Source organism: Drosophila takahashii, chromosome X, assembly GCF_030179915.1.
Source record: "Drosophila takahashii strain IR98-3 E-12201 chromosome X, DtakHiC1v2, whole genome shotgun sequence".
Taxonomy (NCBI): domain Eukaryota; kingdom Metazoa; phylum Arthropoda; class Insecta; order Diptera; family Drosophilidae; genus Drosophila; species Drosophila takahashii.
In genome coordinates, this window is record NC_091683.1 from 3,252,194 (window position 1) to 3,272,738 (window position 20,545).

General features: G+C 45.5%; 3 protein-coding genes across 5 annotated transcripts; 2 read left to right on the top strand and 1 right to left on the bottom strand.

The window, feature by feature from the left end:
- The first annotated feature begins 220 nt into the window (after window positions 1–220).
- On the top strand, window positions 221–11,625 carry Tao (Serine/threonine-protein kinase Tao). 2 transcript variants are annotated; one of them, XM_017139761.3, is made up of 13 exons: window positions 221–536; window positions 2,534–2,867; window positions 2,927–3,431; window positions 4,035–4,391; window positions 4,452–5,054; window positions 6,953–7,126; window positions 7,193–7,555; window positions 7,614–7,736; window positions 7,804–7,920; window positions 7,988–8,161; window positions 8,223–8,444; window positions 8,524–8,642; window positions 9,587–11,625. In XM_017139761.3, exons 2-13 carry the CDS (start codon window positions 2,638–2,640, stop codon window positions 9,708–9,710), a joined length of 3,111 nt encoding a protein of 1,036 aa, XP_016995250.2. In that variant the 5' UTR covers window positions 221–536; window positions 2,534–2,637; the 3' UTR covers window positions 9,711–11,625. The 2 variants fall into 2 exon arrangements, with proteins under 2 accessions (XP_016995250.2, XP_016995251.1); XM_017139762.3 differs by lacking the exons at window positions 221–536; window positions 2,534–2,867; window positions 2,927–3,431; window positions 4,035–4,391; window positions 4,452–5,054 and adding an exon at window positions 6,587–6,811.
- Window positions 11,626–11,970: 345 nt separating this feature from the next.
- Window positions 11,971–15,195, bottom strand: car (vacuolar protein sorting-associated protein 33A). The gene is made up of 2 exons (XM_017139814.3): window positions 13,496–15,195; window positions 11,971–13,439 (listed from the first exon to the last, which is right to left on the bottom strand). The coding sequence occupies exons 1-2, from the start codon at window positions 14,930–14,932 to the stop codon at window positions 13,029–13,031; spliced, it is 1,848 nt and encodes a 615-aa protein (XP_016995303.1). The 5' UTR covers window positions 14,933–15,195; the 3' UTR covers window positions 11,971–13,028.
- A 527-nt stretch (window positions 15,196–15,722) lies between these two features.
- Grip84 (Gamma-tubulin ring protein 84) lies at window positions 15,723–20,290 on the top strand. Of its 2 annotated transcripts, XM_017139810.3 has the most exons (7): window positions 15,723–16,085; window positions 16,172–16,769; window positions 16,834–17,346; window positions 17,407–18,452; window positions 18,517–18,838; window positions 19,022–19,129; window positions 19,836–20,290. In XM_017139810.3, the coding sequence occupies exons 1-7, from the start codon at window positions 16,030–16,032 to the stop codon at window positions 20,052–20,054; spliced, it is 2,862 nt and encodes a 953-aa protein (XP_016995299.2). In that variant the 5' UTR covers window positions 15,723–16,029; the 3' UTR covers window positions 20,055–20,290. The 2 variants fall into 2 exon arrangements, with proteins under 2 accessions (XP_016995299.2, XP_016995300.2); XM_017139811.3 differs by lacking the exon at window positions 19,022–19,129 and having other exon boundaries at window positions 15,726–16,085.
- Window positions 20,291–20,545: the final 255 nt, after the last annotated feature.

A 20,545-nucleotide genomic window follows, 5' to 3' on the forward strand; every position in this document is an offset into this window, starting at 1 on the left:
ACCAACCGATTAATCTATGAAAAGATACCTTTATCGATAGGTACGTGTCCTAGCTAACTAAGAGAAGACACCAACCGATACACATACACAAGTATTTTATCTATCGATAGGTGCATGCCCTCGCTAACTTAGCGACGACACCAACCGATTCGTTAGTGAGACCGTTCCTGTGCAAACATCGATAGCCGCCATCGCTGCCCGGCCACCTCTAGTTATTGACCGATATATCGATAGCCGGGCATATCGATGACTGTTTAAAGCAAGAAAACGAGTGAAGAAAATCTGTAAAATCGTCGTTATATATAATACATGGTAGATGGGATCCTCGGCGTTCCCCTAAAACTCTCGCTCGCCCCTCGAGATGCGTAGCAAGTGCGGAAGTGTGAACGCAACGCGTGTGCAGTGCAGGGCAACGATTCCCATTCCCAATCGCAGCAGGCGTGAAGAAAGCGACGCATGAGGAAAAATGCATACAGATGCGAAAACCAAGAGCCAGCCGCGCTGATAAACAAGCAAGCACTAATTAATTGCCAAATGTAAGCCACCGAATGCAGAAAGTCGTCATATTATGTTGTTTTTTCGCCAGATTTATGCATTTTCCACTGTCTCTCCATCCCTGTGTGCGTGTACGTCTGTCTGTGTTGGTTCGCTGAGTGCTGAGTGTGTGTGTGTGTGTGCACACTGTTCTTTTTCGCGTTTGCGTTTTGGCCAATTAATGCGAATTTTGTGTCGTCCGCCCAGTGAATTGATTATTTAACGGTATAACACCTTCGGTGCATCAGTTTTCCGGTGGAAATTCCCAACAAACAGTTGGAGTTTGCGGATTCGGAACTAAAGTGCGACGACTCCCCTTAATGGGCGAGAAAGAGATAGCACGTGTCCGTGCGTTGCAATTGTGTGTGTATTTGTCTGCTCCCCGACGAGCGTGAGCGTGTGTGTGTGTGCGGCGGTGTGCAAGCAAAACAAAATTAGGCGATTCAAAACAGTTGCAAAATGCAAAATACGGCACTCGAAATACCAGTCATTTTCCGCAAATTGGCCACTAAAATCAGTTACTAATTGGCCGCCCGCAAGAGGGAAAACAAGTGGCGCAGCATCATCACTTTTGTGGGTTTTTTTTTTTGTTACGCCTTTCTGTGTGTGGCTGGGTCCGCACCCAAAAAAAGGCAAGCGAGAGCCACATAGAATCAAATTCGGAACCAAAGAAGAATTCCCTGTTTTCCGCAAAACAAAAGCAGCCCAAGCCCCAGAAAAAAGCACGAATTGAATTGAATTTGTGTCGCCCGAAATGCAAAACAACAAGCAGCCAAACCGCACATACATATGTATGTCTAGCGCTGTGTGCGTGAGCGACATGGCTGCTCATGTACATGTATATATGTGCATGACATGTCATGACTTGTGCACTGTGTGCAAGTGTGTGGCTATGAAAAATAGGCGTGTTTCTGTTTCTGTGTTTCGTTTCGCGTCGCAAGTAAATAATTGCAGTCGCAAAACAACAGCGGCTGGCTATATACGATATACCCGGGCGATATACCCAAGCTGCGAGTGAAAAGCCGGAGATCCGCGTCTTTGGCCGGCGGATATCCGCAGACGCCCGCAAAACGCCTCCGCATATACGTATGTATGTATGTGTGTATGTGCGTTGCGGATTCGCAACAGCGACAAATGCAACCCCTTCGGTGCCGTTACTCCTGGCCAGCAGGGTTCGGTCATAACGACTAATGAATACCCTGCAGCACGTGTCAATATCCTGCGAGTCTTGCCAACTTGCCAGCCAAAAGATCCCCTACACACGATCCCCGCACGTGTGCATCCCCTACCCCACCCACTCAGTTACTCAGCCAAAAAAAAAAAAAAAAAACTAAACAAATAAACAGCAACTGCTTTAATCACATCCCTAAAAACAAGAACACCCCCAGAAAACAGTTCTCTCTATCCAAAACTGACCAAAAAGCAGCTGACATGTTGGTAACAACCTGGGGCCCAAGGAAAATAGCCATAAAAGAGGGGCCAGCAGTAAAAATATTTGCGATAAGACTCGTGCTGCGTGTGGAATGCTGAATTCTGAATGATTTGTACTGTATATTTGTGTGTGTTTGTGTGAAGGCGTGAATCACTTGATCGATTTGGTGATAGTCGTCGGCTTTTTGGCTTTTCCAGTCCATCTTTCTGTCTTCCTGTCTTTGAAAACCCCTCAACCCCTCTTATTAACCAGTATTTCACACCGAAATTCCCAAGTAAAAAAAACCTCCAAAAATCTCGAGCCCCTTTTATGAAATAAAGTGACTAAGTGTCTGGAAATGGTTTTTGGCTTTTCCAGTCCATCCAACCATCCATCCGTCTGTCTGTCTTTTTGTCTTCCTGTCCCTGAAAACCCCGCCACCCCTCTTATTTACCAGTATTTCAGATCGAAATCCCCAAGTACAAAAAACCTCCAAAAATCTCGAGCCCCTTTTATGAAATGAAATGACTAAGTGACTGGCACAGAATGTGACTGACTAACCGGAATAACCTTCTTTTTTTCATACAGACCTTCTGTAAGATACAGCACAGCAGGAAGAGAAGTAGGAGACCAGGAGAAGGAGCAGGAGCAGGAGCACGACGTCTGGGGACTAGAGAGCATGAGAGACAGCCATGCCTTCGGCACGACCTGGTAGTCTCAAGGATCCGGAAATAGCCGACCTGTTCAACAAGCATGACCCGGAGAAGATCTTCGAGGATCTGCGCGAGATCGGCCATGGGTCGTTCGGTGCGGTCTACTATGCCCGCTGCAATCTCACCAAGGAGATTGTGGCCATCAAGAAGATGTCCTACACGGGCAAGCAGAGCCAGGAGAAGTGGCAGGACATACTCAAAGAGATACGGTTTGTTATAATAATATAAAATATTATAATTTCATATAATTAATCCTAATCCTTTACAGCTTCCTTCGCCAATTGAACCACCCCAATACCATCGAATACAAGGGCTGCTATCTGCGCGAGTCGACCGCCTGGCTGGTGATGGAATACTGCGTGGGCTCCGCCTCGGACATCATCGAGGTGCACAAGAAGCCGCTGCACGAGGACGAGATCGCCGCCATCTGCCTGGGCGTGCTAAGTGGGCTCAGCTATCTGCATTCGCTCGGTCGCATCCATCGCGACATCAAGGCGGGCAACATCCTGCTCACCGACAACGGCGTCGTCAAGCTGGCCGACTTCGGTAGCGCTGCCATCAAGTGTCCGGCCAACAGCTTCGTCGGCACGCCCTATTGGATGGCCCCCGAGGTGATCCTGGCCATGGACGAGGGCCAGTACGACGGCAAGGTGGACGTGTGGTCGCTGGGCATCACCTGCATCGAGCTGGCCGAGCGAAAGCCGCCCTACTTCAACATGAACGCCATGTCGGCGCTCTATCACATTGCGCAGAACGAGTCGCCAACCCTTCCGGTGAGTTGGGATTAGCAGAAATATAACCTAGAATATAACTAGAATTATTTATTTTAACCAGACTTGGTTAAGGAATACTTGAGTGGAAAATATTTTTTATTCATTTATTTAATGAATTTTAAACATGTAGCAGCAGTTTATAACATTCAATTACTGCCAACAATTGCTGAAGATTTATCATCAATAATTATTATTGATTAAGGAATCCAAATACATTTTTTTTTATTTCAAGTTTTATATGCGGAAATCACATGTATAAAATACTCAATTTTCTTAGACTCTCCCCATAATTTTTAGACATCTAATCATATGCAAAAACGTATTCTAAACACTCCATTTAAAATTAGATTTAAGCTTAAACAAATTCTGATTTTTAAAAAATATTTGTTCCTTAACTAAGTTTATTTAAATTTGAATTTTAAGAATACTGTGTTGCAAGTAATTCGATGTCTATATATAATAACTTGTATTGTGTTTAAAAAATCCACTTAAGTAATGAGGCTATAGGTTATAAGTTATTGAAAACTAACCCTAATATAGCTTATAGTTTTATATAAAATAAATCAAAAAAACCCTAATATTTGATCTAAAACCCTCTTGCAGAAGAACGACTGGTCGGACGCGTTCTGCAGCTTCGTCGAACTGTGCCTCAAGAAGATGCCAGCGGAGCGACCCTCGTCGGCCAAACTGCTGACCCACTCGTACGTGACCCGGCCGCGTTCCGACACAGTGCTCCTCGAACTGATTGCGCGCACCAAGTCGGCGGTGCGCGAGCTGGACAACCTCAACTACCGCAAGATGAAGAAGATACTCATGGTGGACACCTGCGAGACGGAGAGCGCGGTGGGCGATGCGGACGATCAGCAGGACGACCACGCGGGCGGCGATAGCAGCAAGAGCAATAGTATTACTTCGGAACACTCCATACACTCGGTGGGTGTATCGGCGGCCAGTAGTCAGGTGGGTTAATCACTTTTGTTTATTCTATTCCATTTCTAATCTGTTCTTGGTTCATTGCAGAGCTCCTCATCCAATTCCATACCGGCTGCGGCCCAGAATCATCACCATATCGCTGCGCACCACCACCAGCAGGCGGCTAGCGCCGCTGTGGCGGCGGCAATGCACCACCATCACCATCCGCAGCAGCAGCAGCCGCCGCCCAGTTGGCCAAGCGGCCAGGGACAGGGAGTTCCGCCCGGCGCCGTGTCCCGCAACTCGTCGCGCCACCGCAACCGGCCGCCGCTGCCCAATATAATGCACAGCATGAACAACAATGTAACGCCAACCAATTCGGCCTCGGTGGTGCCGGCGCCAGCGCCTGCTCCAGTGGTTCCACCGCCACCGCTCTCCGTTCTGCCGCATCTGAGTGGAATGGGCCATGGCACAGGTACCGGCGGCAGCGGAGGGGGTTCTCCGGCATCTGGTGGCCCACTGGCAGATCGAATGCAGCCCATCCAGCCGCGATATCTGACGACGCCCGCCGCCCAAGCGGCCGTTTATGCGGCCAGCTCAGCGTCCTCGCAACAGGCCATCTCCAATGCGGTCAACGATCATGGGCCCAACAACTTTGCCACCATACGCACCACCAGTATCGTGACGAAGCAGCAAAAGGAGCACATGCAGGTGCGTTGTTTATACTCCTCTGCCTTGGCCGTAGATCTCTCTGTGTGTGTGGGGTGATAGCATAGATAGTCCGCCGCCTCCAAGCACCGACTGCATTACATTCGCTGTCCTATTTTCTGTGAGCCACCATATTCGTTCTCGTGTGTCATCCATTTACCCCAACCAACTACCAACTCCCAGCTTCTGCTACCTTCTAACTTTACGCCCTCTACTACAAGCTCTCTTTGTTGTGTTTATTGTTCTCCTCCCGCATCCTCGAAACAGGCGCGCTATAACTTCTGTTCGCAGCTGTGTGGTGGCGACCACATCAATGGCAACGACAGCCGGCGGAGCGAGATCAATATCAAGCCAAAGATCAACAAAGACAAAGACCTGAAAGAACGCCACTACTGTCCTTGTGCCTGTGTAATTTCCTAGCCAGGCGGAGGCTACCAATCCAAAAACAAATCAATTGACAAATAAAATTGAGTTTTAAAAGCAATCGCTGCCCGGGTACCACTGTACTTACTGTAGTTAGCCGTTGCTGCTCTTGCAGTTGCATCCGTTGCATCCATCTAAAGCACATCTCAATCGTACTCGTACTCGTACTCGTTCCCCACAGTCCCTGCTCCTGCTCATGGCTTCAAACGCATCCGTTTTCCGTGCTCCAAATCAAGTTTAAAGTGTAAGCATTTTCTATTTGTTGTCAATTGGTTCACTCGAAGCTTGGTAGCTTGGTCCATTAAACACACTACATTTGTCCTCAGAACTAAAGCATTTCGAGTATTAAAAACTCGATGCAAATCATTCATTTTAAAATTTTAATTCAATCCCAATTTATTTAGTTTGTGTCGCTCATCTTTCTGTTGGTCCCTCTGTCCCTGCTCATCGATATTTGTCCTTTCACCTATGCAGTCGAACTTTCATTACTCGTATTTATCTTAGATTAAATCCATAACTATTCTAAGAATGCCGTTTTTTTTTAAATAGTAATTATAATTAGGTTTACAAGCGAAACAAAAAGTTTATTACAAAGTTAACTAGGGGTTTTCGCTTAAACTTTAATGGTTTTATCGTTTAATCAATAATAATGCATAGTAAACAAACCAATTGAAACAATATTATTATATGAGAGAGTATAGAAAAAAAACCCAAGATATTTAAAATATTTTTAAATGGCGCTTTAGGAGAAAATTAGTTAAAATAAGGTGAAGCCGCATTTTTATAATTATCTCGGGCACTTTATTTGTAGAAAGAAGAATCTAGGGCATTTTAACTATTCCTAAAAGTTATTTATCTGAATTTGGAACCCTTCTTAAAGTTACAAGTATAATTGGAGATTTATAAACTATAAAAACAATTCTAAATTTTCGGAACTAAAATGAAGAATGGAGTACATGGAATTTCGACTGTATTGTAATACCAGGCCTCCATTTCAGTTTGAAAAAGTCTTTTGTTATGGAAGGTCACCCTGTTTCGATCCCCCCTTCGAAATCCCCTCGATAAGGTCACACTTGACGAACCCGAGCTTTAAACCTCATGCAGTTTGACATTGCAATTGCAAGCGGGAATTGCTTAAGCTTAAGTTGCCTGTTGGATAGCTAGTAGAATTAATCTTTTCGCGCTAGAACTTAGTAATACGTAGCCTAGTACTTAGTGTTTAGAATCCGTAGACGGAAGGAAGCCTAAGGGCCAAGAAGCGAAGCCATTCCGAAATGATTTGGCCGAGATTTTCGCGCGTTGAGGTTATGGTTGAACTGGAGTATCGCAGCGGTTTTGTAAGTTACAGTTACAGTTGCTGTCTAGTTAGTCCAGTTGCTGCCGCTATTTGCTGCTCGTTTCTCGCATTTCGCACGCCTCTAACCACGTATGCATATTCTCTGCCCCATTAAATCACACCTGCGATCCGAAAACGACAGGAGGAGATGCACGAGCAGATGTCCGGCTACAAGCGGATGCGGCGCGAGCACCAGGCGCACCTGGTCAAGCTGGAGGAGAAGTGCAAGCAGGACATGGAGACGCACAAGTCGGCGTTGGACAAGGAGTACGACACGCTGCTCCACAACTTTACCAGGGACCTCGAGCGGTTGGAGGTGAGTGATGGATGGGAATAGGGGTTCCTCAGCAAGAAGAATTTAACTAACTAACCCACTTTTCAGACCAAACACCAGCAGGACGTGGAGAGGCGGTCCAAGCAGACGAGCGCCGCCGAGAAGAAACTACACAAAGAGATTACGCTGAAGCAGGAGGGAGACCGCAAGGTGTACGACCTCAATCGCAAGAAGGAGTACAAGGCGAACAAGGAGCGCTGGAAGCGGGAGCTCTCGATGGACGAGTCGACGCCCAAGCGGCAGCGCGATCTAACCCTGCAGTCGCAGAAGGACAACCTAAAGCAGCACGAGGCGCAGGAGGAGCAGCGCATGCTGCAGGCCCAGAAGCAGTACATCGAGCTGGAGATGCGCAAGTTCAAGCGCAAGCGGATGATCATGCAGCACGAGCACGAGGATCAGCAGCTGCGCGATGTACGTTTAGGCTTTAAAAAGTATTAAAATCCTAACTAAACCCCTTTGTATTTCCCAGGAGCTGGGAAAGAAGGAGCAGCAGCTGCAGCAGGCGCACGCCATGCTCCTCAAGCACCACGAAAAGACACAGGAGCTGGAGTACCGCCAGCAGAAGAGCGTGCATCAGTTGCGCGAAGAGCAGGTGGGTCGAGTCTCTCGATTAAAAGCCACACAGTTAACCTCTAATCAACAACTCAAATCCCCCCCAGATAAACAAGCAACACGACACCGAGTTGCACAATCAAAAAGACTACATGGACCGCATCAAGAAGGAGCTGGTGCGCAAGCATGCGGTCGAGCTGAGGCAACAGCCCAAGAGCTTAAAGGTGAGTACTTTGTGGAGTGAGTGGTGAACACCAAATTCAAATCCTAATCACATCTAATCTCACACAGCAAAAGGAGCTCCAGATACGCAAGCAGTTCCGGGAAACATGCAAGACGCAGACGAAGCAATACAAACGCTACAAGGCGCAAGTGCTGCAGACGACGCCAAAGGAGCAGCAGAAGGAGGTCATCAAGCAGCTGAAGGAGGAGAAGCATCGCAAGCTGACGCTCCTGGGCGAGCAGGTGCGCAGCCTCATCTTATATACATATATATATTTTTATATCAATTACCATGTATCAACAGTATGAGCAAAGTATTGCGGACATGTTCCAAAGTCAGAGCTACAAACTAGACGAAAGCCAAGTGATCGAGTGCCAACGTACCCACGAGCAGCTGGAGTACGAGCTGGAGATGCTCACTGCCTACCAGAACAAGAACAAGAAGCAGGCGCAGGAGCAGCGCGATCGGGAGCGTCGGGAGCTCGAGAACCGCGTCAGCGTGCGGCGAGGTCTGCTCGAGAACAAGGTGAGTGTTTTGTAAACTTCAATAGCATCTCACAAATAAATAAATAAATTAAATAATCATTTCTATCCTCTCCCCACAGATGGACGCCGAGTTGCAGCAATTCAACCAGGAACGCGCCGAGCGCTTGCGCATGAAACACGAGAAGCATACTAAAGAATTGGAAGCATTTGATAACGAATCAATTGCCCTAGGTTTCAGGTAATTTTTAAATAATTTAATCATTAAAATCTATAAGCAAATTAATGCTTTGAGATATATGTAAAACAGTATTCTTAACATTCGCATTGAAGAAAACTTAGTGACGATAAATTTATTTCTTAAAAAATCAAAATTTGTTCAAGCTTTAATCTAATTTTGAATTTTGAAGAACACCGCTATGAATCGAAAGTTTAAAATACGTTTTTAGATATAATCGGTTTTCTAATAGTTACTTAGTTTTTTTATTTATTTACATTTATTTTTATATTTTGTGAAAAGTTTTGGGTTTCTCAAGAAACACAATTATCTGTAAAGTTATGGTGGGTGGGGTTGATAAGGTGTGTGGGGTTAGTTCTTAATATCTCGATGTGGGGCGAGGCCTCCGTCGTTTGTACCATTTTGATGGCTTTTCTTGTTTTTTTAATTAATTTTTTTTTCAAGTGGAATTTATTTATTGATTGTGTTTATTTTGGGAGATTTTATAATATTCTTTATTTCAGCGTCTGAAAATGTATTGCTTTTAATGCCTACTTACGTGGCTTGGGATCTATAACAAAAGGATTTTCGGAAAGGGTTTGAAAGTAGGTTACGGATTGAGCTGGTATATTAGGAATAGTTTTTGGGGTTGGTGAGAGATGTAAATTAGGATTGGAAGTCATAGCAGAGGGCGTGTTTCGCAGTGCTTTTGGTGGATATTTTGATTGCTTTAAGGATGACTAAGATTTCGCTGGAGATTACAGAAGAAGTTGAAGTTGGATTCATTGGAGATGCTGAAGGAAGTAAAGCCTCCAGCTTTTGAGCTTTCACTATATCATAAATAAAGTTGTGATTGGGTAAGGATGTATTTAGGCAGTGAAAGAGTTGATGGAAGTGGAATTCGGGAAGTTTCCTCATTGATTTTCTCCAACTAATTATGCTTTTCAATTACCTTGTTATATTTGCAGCACTTTATCACTAATTGAGGTATCTCGTGAAGCCTATGCAGATGAGGAGGGAAGTCTGTCTGGTTCAATGATTAGTTTAGCCCATAGCAATAGTTCAACAAGTTTTCCGGCTGGTTCGCTATAGCATAGACAACAACAACAACAGCAGGGCCAGCCACAACAACCACAGCAACAACAAGTGTTTAGTAATATGAACTACTTCAATTTTAATGGAAATTATAAAGCCAACAGTACGACGACAACAACAGCAACCACTAGAACTACCCGACAAAAGCAACAGAAACCGCAGCTGCAGCTAAAGCATCAACAATAGCATTGTTTTTGTAGGACAAGAGCAATCAATTATAAATTATTGGTCGCCTAAGGAACATGAAAACGAAGACCCAAGTATTTTCTAAAAGTTACAACAAGCAAAAGCTGCGAAAGCGAAAGCTGCAATAGTTTTGTATTAAAGGAAATTCGATTATATCGATTAATTCGATTGGAGGAGGCAACAAGATACTAACATTTGAAACCATTTAATACAAGATCAATCAAAAACAAAGAGAAAACAACAACACACATAAATAAATAATTATATATGTAAGCATAAATGTCATACACAAACAATAACACAACAAACAAACAAAAACAAAAGGAAACAAGCAAACAAAGAACAAGATCCAACTTTGATATGCAAAGTGTTTAAACTTACGTTAAATTCTAATTTGATATTATTACCGAATAACTGAATCAATCAGCATTTTCATTTTGATTTGTTAACGATTTATACATATTTGTGCTATCGCGCTGCAAAAATGTCACGAAATGAAATGAATTAGGTGTGTATTATTTGTTAAAACTCGCTGAAACGGAAGCGGAAACGGAAACTAGACCATTCGGTCTGCCTTCGCGTTCGAGAAACGAGAATTTTAAATGTTATTTTCAATTGATAGTCGATCCAGACACATATCGATTGCCATTTTTGCATGTTGTTAGGTTCAACTTTCGATTTTCGGTTTACGTTATGTTTTTCACATTTTGACTCGATTCAAATAAAAGTATTTTCTAATGGAAAAATATAAAATAAAAAAATAAAATATATAATATTACATTTATTATTTTATTTGCTGTACAATAAGTTTTATGGCCAAAATTATTATAAATCCAATCAATCCAAGCAAATATTCAAATGCAAAAAGATAAAACGATTCATTTTGTTTACAATTACAATTAATTTAGTTTTGTTTGTTATAACTTATAACAAAAAGGATATGATATATATAAAACTAAAATAAGCCTATTTTAGAGTTAATTAATGCAAATTGCAAAATGCTTAGTCAAAACAATAAAAATTGTATAGAAAATTAAAGCATATAAACGTTTAATTATTTAAAGATTTATGTTTACGTGGAAATAGATTATTTTCCTTTTCCTTCAGTCGTATTCGTACTCAAATTAACGGAAACACACCACACCTACAGACACTTAACATTTATGAAGGAAAACAAAAGAAATCCATACGAGAGTAAGATGCTCGGCAAACGCAAAAATATGTAGCGAATAATATTTTACTAAACAAATAGAGTGAAGAAGAAACAAACCAACCATATATTTCCGTTAGTCATTAATTAAATTACATTTAATGCAAATTTCTATGATTACAGTGGAGGGAAAGATTGAAAAGAAAGGGAAAGGAAAGAAAGAAGTGGAGAAAGTAATTTGGTTGATATTGCAGGGTGGTTCCAATGATGATCATTATTACTATTATGGAGGCATATTATTTTGGTATATATCAACATGAACCTACAGAAAACATGATCGAAATGAAGGTAAACACGATAACGAGAGAGATAGAGATAGCTAAAAAGAAGCACGGGGAACACAATATATGTAATATTTTTATGTTTATAAAATTGTTTTTTTTTTATTATAATTATTATAATAATTATTATACGAATATAAATTGTATTTTTGCAATTATGGTAAATGAAGAAGAAAAACGAATAACAATTAAATTGATGCACGTCAATGTCAATAAAATAAAACTTATTTAAAAATACACCATCTCTTAGTTTGTGTTCTGCTTAATGGGACATAGACTGAAGTTTTTTTTTAGATATATTTAATTCTACCTTGTGTGGCATATTTTTGCTTTTGTATAGTGGTTGATATTATATGTAGTGATGTGATTTTTTTTTTTTATTTTGCAAAGTAAGGATTATGGAAACTTCACTAAAAAGGTTGGGTAAGTGAGGGTCTTAATATCAACTGGGAAAATGTGCTGGTTTATTAGAAAGTTACTATTTTCTGCCGTGATTATAACTATTTATTTTTTAGAACTTTTTTTTTTAATTAAAAAAAAGGAGATAACATACATTAAATATATTGAAAAGACGGACAAGTTCATGCTGTAATGTTGGACATTTATTTAAAATTTGAATCAATGAATTACACTTTAGATCGAGTTGAATAACTTTTGACAAAAATATTTCCAGCATTTTTAATCTCGAACCTCAAACCCAACTACAAATGTAGTCGTCTGTACGCAGTTACCATTCCTTCTTGATTTACATACATTAGAGATGAGAATATATATTTGAGAATAATTCACACACAAATCGTTAAATTTATATACCAATTCTGGTTGACTTTGCTGTTCTGTAGAGATTTCATCTCTGATACTCGAGCTAAGTGAGCAAAAATATATTATCTTATATATCTTTGTGGCAAAAGCCCAAATACCAAAAATATGTTCGGTTTTTTGTCACTTTCCATTGCATTTGGTCAATAGCTATTTAACCATTCAATTGCAGAGGTGAGACAATGAAAAAGCTCAAAAATAATGTGGCATTTTCTGCATAGACATAGCCTGCATTAAATAATATTTAATGGTTTCGCTCTTGATTACAATTAAGTTGAGTATCAAGCTTGTGGGTTTTCCGGTTTACATATCGATTATATACTTTGTAACGTTTACAACTGGCTAGAGAATATAGCATAACATTGACTAATTACTTTATTGTGATAATATTTTCCTCGCACAAACATGAATGAATTTAATTTGGAATTATTCTGCTCATTCACTTACAACTACAATCCTTCCTTTTGGTTTTGGAATCTTTTTCACTTACGACTATAATCATAATTGTACATATTTGGGTATATATATAAATAAATATATGCTTCATCATATACGATACATAGAATACAAGAGTAAATGCCGCGATCGAAAAATATACATATATATATTATGATATTATGGTTTTTCAACGTGCCGGCGCATCCTCAACAAGGAGGCAAATCCTCAAACTGGATGCTAATCCGCAGGCCTTATCGCCGCGCTGCGCCGCTTGCCCTTTCGCTTTGGTCTCGGCTTCAGCGGTTCCGACGCGTTTCATCCACGTGCCAATCCATGGTCGTTGGACAGGCGATGGGCCTCCAATCGGCTGAGCCGCCGCCCTCACGAGCTCATCAGGCTGTCCAGGAAGGAGTGTTTGTTGACCACCTTCGTGGTGGCGATCAGGAACTCCACGTTGTTGTCCTCCTGGGCGGCCAGGAAGCGCAGTGCCGCGATCTCGGCAAAGGTGCAACCGCCCACAAAGCAGACGAGCACCACGCGCGGCACATTCAGCAGCGATCCCTCGCTGACGGTGCCCACAGTCTGCCGTCCCCCAATCCCCACCAGCTGCGCCTGAAAGTCCTCGAACGTGGGGCCCGGCAAGTTGTTGATCTGGCTCTTGAGCGACTGCCATCCCAGCGGCTTCAGCGAGTGCTCCACAATGCGAGCGGTGAGCGGGGCATAGAAGCTGTGCACGTAGCTGATATCCTTGGGCTCCACCTCCACATTGTCGTCCACGGTGAGGTGAAGTGTCTGCAGGAAGAGATGGTGTTTTATTAGTTGTTCAGAGAACTCTGCGACTCACTCACCTTTCTTAACACACTGTACGCCCGCGACTCCGTCTGCAGGTGCAGGAGGCCGGACTTCTCCAGGTTGCTGATGGTGAGCAGCACCTCCAGCCCGTAAACGTGGACCAGTTCGCGCTTGTAGTGATTGAGCAGCTTCTCCTTGAGCCCCGAGGCGGCGTTGCACTGCAGGCAGATGAGCCGCAGGACGCGACGGAGATCCGCCTTACAGGCTATCAAATCCTCGATGTAGGCGCTCGGCTTGTCGATGTCCGCGCAGACCATGAACTCCTGCTCGGCGGCCAGGTCGTCGGCAAATCGCACGGCGTTCACCTGCTCGTGCAGCAGCCCTGCGATGGCCGTGTGCTCCGAGGTGGCCTTCTTCTGGGCCATCAGCTGCGGCAGCAGGTTCTCCACAAAGCTCTTGATCTCCTGCACGCTCTTGTCCTGCGATGTGGCGTGCATCTGGACATGGATTTCGCGTGCCTTTCGCGCCAGCAGTTTGGTGACCTCGTTGAAGTGCTTGTTGCGCAGTTCGGCGTACAGCTGCTCGCCGGAATGCAGCAGGATGGTTTTCTTCTCGCTGTCGCCCAGCAGGGATTGCGATTCCTCTGCCCGGGAGACACTGCCTACGTTTCCGCCTCCTTCGGATGGGAAATTCTCGGCGGGAAGGGTTAGTTTGTTCTGCCTGATGCCGTAGAACTCATCGATAAGCCCCTCGTACGTGAGTTGCGTGGCCAGCGGACTGAGCAGATCGATGCCCCGGTCCAAGAGGATCAATTGATCGACGACGCCCTTGTCGCCATTGTACAGCGTCCTCTCATCCCTGCCCAGCTGCTTGGCGTGCTCCCAGACGCGATGGGCGAACTCGCCCTTGCCGTAGATCTTTGGTATGCGCCCGTAGAGCCGCTGCAGCTGCACCAGGCCCACGGCCGCCTGGTAGAGCGAACTAGTGTCGCCATCGACGCTCACGTCGCGAAAGGCGCTGGGCAGCTCCATCGACACGAGGTCCACGTCCAGCGGCAGATAGTTCCAGGCCAGCTCGGCGATGTGCCCGAAGCTGCCCAGCACGCCGCCGGCCTCCAGCTGGCTGATGCACAGGCACGAGCGTCGCGGGGCAAAGAGGATGTGATACTGGCGATTGGCGGCGCCTCGTCCGCCGGCCTTCACATGCCCGGCCAGCTGCTCCATGAGCGCGACGCGCGGACGCACCACGTACACCACATTGGCCACCTCGCGCGGCAGATGGAGCTCCGGCTTGAGGGCCAGCAGCCGGATGCCGCGATCGGCGAAGAGCTTCGGCCGCGTGACCAGGTCCAGTGGCCCAATCATCGCCTCGTCCAGCACGATCACCTTGCTGCCCTCGATGCGCTCCAGCTGCTGCACCAGCTCGCGGCAGGCGGCCTCCTGCAGCAGCTGCAGGTTGACCCGCTGCCCGTGACCCTTCAGGTGGGGGAACATGCTACTGGCTTGGCTCCGTGCTCCTTGACTTTGCTAGGTGGTGGTCAGTGGTCAGTTGACTTTGCTGCTCCTCCTGCGGTGTGTGTCTGTATCCTGGTATCCTAGTATCCCACAGGACTCGGCGAATGCGTTGGCGGGGCTGCTCTGCTGCAACGCCCACGGATTTCGGCTGCGGATGATTGGGGCCTGTGATTGTGATTGTACGGTGGGCACTCGGTAACAGCTGATTTGGGCCTGCGCCATAACAGCTGCCTATCGAGGGTTATCGATGGCGCAAAAAGTGATATTTGCAGTGACTGGGAACTATTACCATTGAAAACTGTGACTCTTAAATATTAAATGGAAAAGAAAAAAACTTCAACATTTAATCTTGCACTAAAGATTGTTTAAATTGTTTTAATGCATATTTAAGTACACATTTTTAATAATAGTGACATCATTTTATAAGTTCAATAATTAATAAAACAAATAATACTGTAAATAAATTATTTTACTTACTTTCAAATTTAATCCTTTTCCATTTTAAAAATAACTGATTTTAATATATTATTCCCATTGAAAACTGTGAATTATTTATTTAATCATATCTTTTACTAAAGATTGTTTAAATTGTTTAATTTGATTTATTTAAATACATAAAGTAATTTATTTAAATACATAAGTTAATAATATTGTGTGCCCTTAATAAATTTAGTCCCCCAATCATCCAGTGACTTTTAGCATCCAAATGAACGCGCCCAGTTTTATACCGCGACCAGTGTCACCACACCACAAAAACCGGACCACCAACAGATGCCAATTTGCATCAAGTTGTTGATGCCGCTCCAGTCAGTTTCAGTTTCAGTGTTTGGTGCTCATTTTAATTTAATCTGTTAATCTGCCAGTTGCGACGACAAACGACATGTCGTCCTACTAAAATGAGCAACTGCAAGGGCAGCAAACCAGAGAATAACCGCATCAGTTCCAGTTGCAGATGCAGTTGACAACCCTGCTCGCCTCCTCCTTTCAAACGAAACAACAAAAATTGCACTCAAAATTCGGCTCAATTCCGGCGGCTGTGAATTGCAACTGTAAACCACGAAATCGAAGGCGCCGCAATGAGCAGAGTGGATCCGGTGCGCCAAGTGCTCGCCGATCTGATTAGCGAGTCTCAGTGAGTGGATCGAGTGCATCGAGTGCACAGGTGGTCAGTCGTAGTCGCTCCTAACTCTTCTCTTCCTCTTCTTCCTGGCCACACAGAGCACCCTTCGACGTGGAGACGATCGTCTCGGAGTTCCGGGCCACCAACGAGAAGCGCCTGCCCCTCAAGGATCTGCACCGCATGCTGGTGACCATCAGCCTGCAGCGTCCCAACTTCGCCCAGGTGAACGCCGAGATCCAGGACACCCTACGCACCAAGGATCCCATGTACGCACTGCTCGTCTTCGCCGATCGTTACAGTGAAGGTGGCCTGCCCAGCTCTAGATCTTTGCGTTCCGAGAACAGCAGCAGCAGCATCAACACCGATATTATGTCCTCAGTTGGTTCGGCAACGGCCCGTTCGGGCAACTCCACCTCGTCCATCTCCACCCAGTTCACCTCGTCGGATAACTACACTACATCCGCCGCCACTTCGGCCCGCTCCTCGGCCCGTTCCATCGCCCCCAGTTCGGCCTCCTCGAGGATCAGCCTGCCGCAGCACCAGGACATTCCCACCTCCACGCCGGTGAACAGCAGGAGGAGCGGTGACTTTGAGACCTCGAGCTCCGCAGGTGGCGGTAATGGTGGTGGTGGTGAAGCCTTCGCCAGACGCCGCACGCAGCGTAATCTCAAGGAGGAGCGAGGAGATTTGAGTGTGGTAAGGAAAGAACTTAACTAACTTAACATTTCCTGTATTAAAACCAATCCCAATCTCCCCACAGATCAAGGAGCGCGTGCTGAGCGCCGTGTCCAATCAATCCCTGAGCAGCTACCGCTCGCTGGCCAGCGAGGCACCCAGCTGCAAGTCGAGCGCCACTAGCATGGCTAAAACGGTGGCCTCAACGGGCCTGCCCGATGAGTACCGCACCAATTTGCTGTGGGACTTTTACCGCGTGGATGGCAACAAGCTGGCCAAAGCGGAGATTGGCGCCTTGCCGGTGGAGAGCCAGGAGAATGTAGTGCTACGCGAGCTGCTCCACTGCCTGACGGGCGTGCGCGAGAACTTTGTGGTGGCGGTGCCGGCGGATCCGAGTAGCCTAGGCCTGGCTAGGTTCGAAACGAGCTTCAGCCTGCACAAGGATATCGATCGCTCGCTGGCGGAGCTGGTGCAGGGCGTCCTGCCGCTGGCCTCCTACTTTATGGGCATACAGAAGATTGTCACGGTCACCGATGGCCAGGGCCAGGTGATCAATTCGCTGAACGAGGCGCTGCAGGAGCTCAGCCACGATTTCTACGTAAGCGTAATATGTTATCCTTCTAACTTCTTACTTAAACTTCCAACCCCTGAAATCTAGCTCTTGATTGCCCAGGCCGAACAGGAGCTGCATCACAATCGATTGACTCTGCAGAAGCTGCGCTACTACCTTCATCCGACCATCTGGGTGATGGAGGAGATATTCACATCGCTGGCGGACATTCAGCTGAACGATCACCGCGATGCCGCCGTGCTGACCTACCTGCACGAGCGGATCAAGCGGCTGGAGGGCGATCGGGCGGCCCAGCAGCTGATCATCCAGCTGGCGCGCAAGGCGGCCGAGCCGTACATGCGAATGCTGAAGCTGTGGATCCAGAAGGGCGTGATTGTCGATCGCCATCAGGAGTTCCTTGTCGAGGACAACGAGGTCATTCATCGCGACGAGCTGCCCGAGCATTATTCCGATGACTACTGGGAGAAGCGCTACACCGTGCGGCGCGATCACATACCATCGTTTTTGGACAAATACTCGGACAAGATACTGCGCACAGGGAAGTATCTGAATGTCATTAGGCAGTGCGGCAAGCGGGTGATGCCCACGCAGGAGATGCGGCTGGAATTCGATCCAACTAGCGAGCGGCACGTGTCGGTGATCAATGATGCCTACTACTTTGCCGCTCGCATGCTGCTCGATGTGCTGCTGACGGAGAACGATTTGATGGGCCACCTGCAGTCGGTGAAGCGCTATTTGCTGCTCAACCAGGGCGACTTCACCATGCAGTTCATGGACGCCTGCGAGGACGAGCTGTCCAAGAATGTCGACCAGGTGCTGCCCATGACGCTGGAGAACCTGCTCGGCCTGACGCTGCGCCTCTCGTCGGCCCGCAACGATCCGTACAAGGACGACCTGCACTGCGAGCTGCTGCCCTACGATCTGGTCACGCAAATGTCCAAGATCATGAACCAGAAGGAGGAGTACTGGCAGTCGCAGCACCGCCTCGACCTCAGCGGCCTCGAGTGCTTCGCCTTCACCTACGAGGTCAAGTGGCCCGTTTCGCTGGTGCTCAACCACATCGCCATCTCCAAGTACCAGATGCTCTTCCGCCAGCTCTTCTACTGCAAGCACGTGGAGCGTCAGCTTTGCAAGTATGTTTTCTGCACTGTTTTGCCCTTAAGATCATTCATTAAGCTCTTTTTTTATTGCCTACAGAATTTGGAAGGAGAACGCCATTGCCAAGAAGTTCTCGCCCCAGGCGGCCGAGCTCTACCGTTCGGCGTTCACGCTGCGCCAGCGCATGATGAACGCCATCCAGAATCTGGAGTACTACATGATGATCGAGATCATCGAGCCCAACTGGCACATTTTCATCGAGAAGATGAAGAGCGTGGAGAATGTGGACAATGTGCTGCGGCTGCATCAGGACTTCCTCGACTCGTGCCTCAAGAACTGCATGCTGACCGAGTCCTCGCACCTCAACCGCTCCATTTTCAAGCTGTGCAAGATCTGCCTTCAGTTCTGCGACTTTATCCAGGTGAGTTGAGTCCTCCTTATCATCGTGTGTGCTTATTATCATATTGCTATTGCCAACCAACGGCGTGTGCTTCTCTTGTACAAACTCTCTTGTCTTGTTCCTTGCGCTGCTTTCACACTCTCTGTATCTCTCCCGCCTGTCCAAAACCCAATCGTACGTTTCGAACCCCTGTGAACCCATCAGCGCTCGCAGCGTTTCTTTCTGGACGCCGAGCTCAAGTCGATGGTATGCGACACCCACGACAGCGCGGACAGCTCCGAGTCCGAGCCGGAGAGCTCGCACCGGCCACAGGTATTGTGCGTGGGCTCGATAACGGCCTGCCTACTTATTCGTTTTGAGTTCCTGCCTCCAGTTCTTTGTACTTCTGTACTCCGTTCCTTTGTTCCCAGGGGATCCCAGCTGGATTGCATGACCCCGATTCTTAATAGTTAATTTTTATCTACTTTCCACCTTTTAGTTGTATTTGATTTGTTTACCTAGACATTTAAATTACATTTTATTTTTAAATTATTTCTTTCTTATTTGGCAAATAATACTAACAAAACTCTCGGTTTTGAAATCACTCTTAAATGTTAATACATATATGTCTAAAAGTATGCAACAATATATTTTTAAACCAAAAGTGATATGAATTCATACAGGACGACGACTATCTTTTATTCACTGCATACTTTTAGGCACATATTTTTACATTTAAAAGAGATTTCAAAAACCTTAAAAATTTGATCTGTGCAATTGTAACAAAATGTGATGAGTTATTAGTTGATCGGTTTTTAAAGTCTTACCAAAGATAAATCGATTTATTTCTTATTTACAATTACTTTATTACATAGTATATACCTACATTGCTTAGCTTAAATGGTTTTTAGTCAAAGTTTTTTGAAATTTGGTTCTTATTTTTTCTGTATTGGCTACTTTAAGACCGCTTCTTATTATTACTCGTAGCAAATTGAAACTATTCCACTGATTAGCCTGTGATTTTTGTGTCCTCTGTTAGTTGGAGACCTCGTTGGATCCCGCGGATACGTTTTCGGAGCGCGTCAAGCGCTTCGATCTAGAGTTCACCGGACTGCTTATATCCTTCCTTAAGCAAATCAATAATATGGCCAAGAAGAACACCGCCGATCGCTTCATGAATCTCGTGCACCGCATCAACTTCAATGCATTCTACTCCGATCAGATGGACAAGCTGTGCGTAAAAGATGCCATGGGCTAAGCCTATATGGAATATGGATACGGGAAGCACAAAAGACAGGAAAAAAGTATTAGATAAATGAATTTAACAATCACAAACGTTCACACATCGCACATTTAATTCGAATGTTGTTTTCCCATCATTCCCGCATGTCTTCTAGTTTGCCATCCAACTAAGCACACAAATTGTTTTTCGTTTAGTTGTAAAGACTCGAATATTTATAAACTAATAATAAACCTAATGAAATGTAAGTGGAAGATGAAGATCTATCGCTGCCGTTTGCGTCTACACAATTGCAATCAACGTCACTGGACACGGTTTTTGGGAACAACGTAAGCCAGCGGCGTCGAATGCTGGCTGTGCCGCCGACCAGGATCCTTCGTCACTTCGTCCTTTCTTAGCCTGCTAGGATCGATTGCTCTGCACTCACTATTGCACCTATTCCGGAAACCCTATCCCCGCTGTTATACCTATCAAATGAACATCACAGCGCAAGTTGGGTTCCAGTTTAG

Coding starts and splice junctions, on each gene's coding strand:
- Tao (XM_017139761.3), top strand. CDS start 2,638: ATGCCTTCGGCACGACCTGGTAGTCTCAAGGATCCGGAAATAGCCGAC. Junction 8,162..8,222: donor TGACGCTCCTGGGCGAGCAG/GTGCGCAGCCTC, acceptor ATGTATCAACAG/TATGAGCAAAGTATTGCGGA. Junction 8,643..9,586: donor TCAATTGCCCTAGGTTTCAG/GTAATTTTTAAA, acceptor TTATATTTGCAG/CACTTTATCACTAATTGAGG.
- Grip84 (XM_017139810.3), top strand. CDS start 16,030: ATGAGCAGAGTGGATCCGGTGCGCCAAGTGCTCGCCGATCTGATTAGC. Junction 18,453..18,516: donor GTGGAGCGTCAGCTTTGCAA/GTATGTTTTCTG, acceptor TATTGCCTACAG/AATTTGGAAGGAGAACGCCA. Junction 19,130..19,835: donor AGAGCTCGCACCGGCCACAG/GTATTGTGCGTG, acceptor GTCCTCTGTTAG/TTGGAGACCTCGTTGGATCC.
- car (XM_017139814.3), bottom strand. CDS start 14,932: ATGTTCCCCCACCTGAAGGGTCACGGGCAGCGGGTCAACCTGCAGCTG. Junction 13,440..13,495: donor CGTACAGTGTGTTAAGAAAG/GTGAGTGAGTCG, acceptor CTCTTCCTGCAG/ACACTTCACCTCACCGTGGA.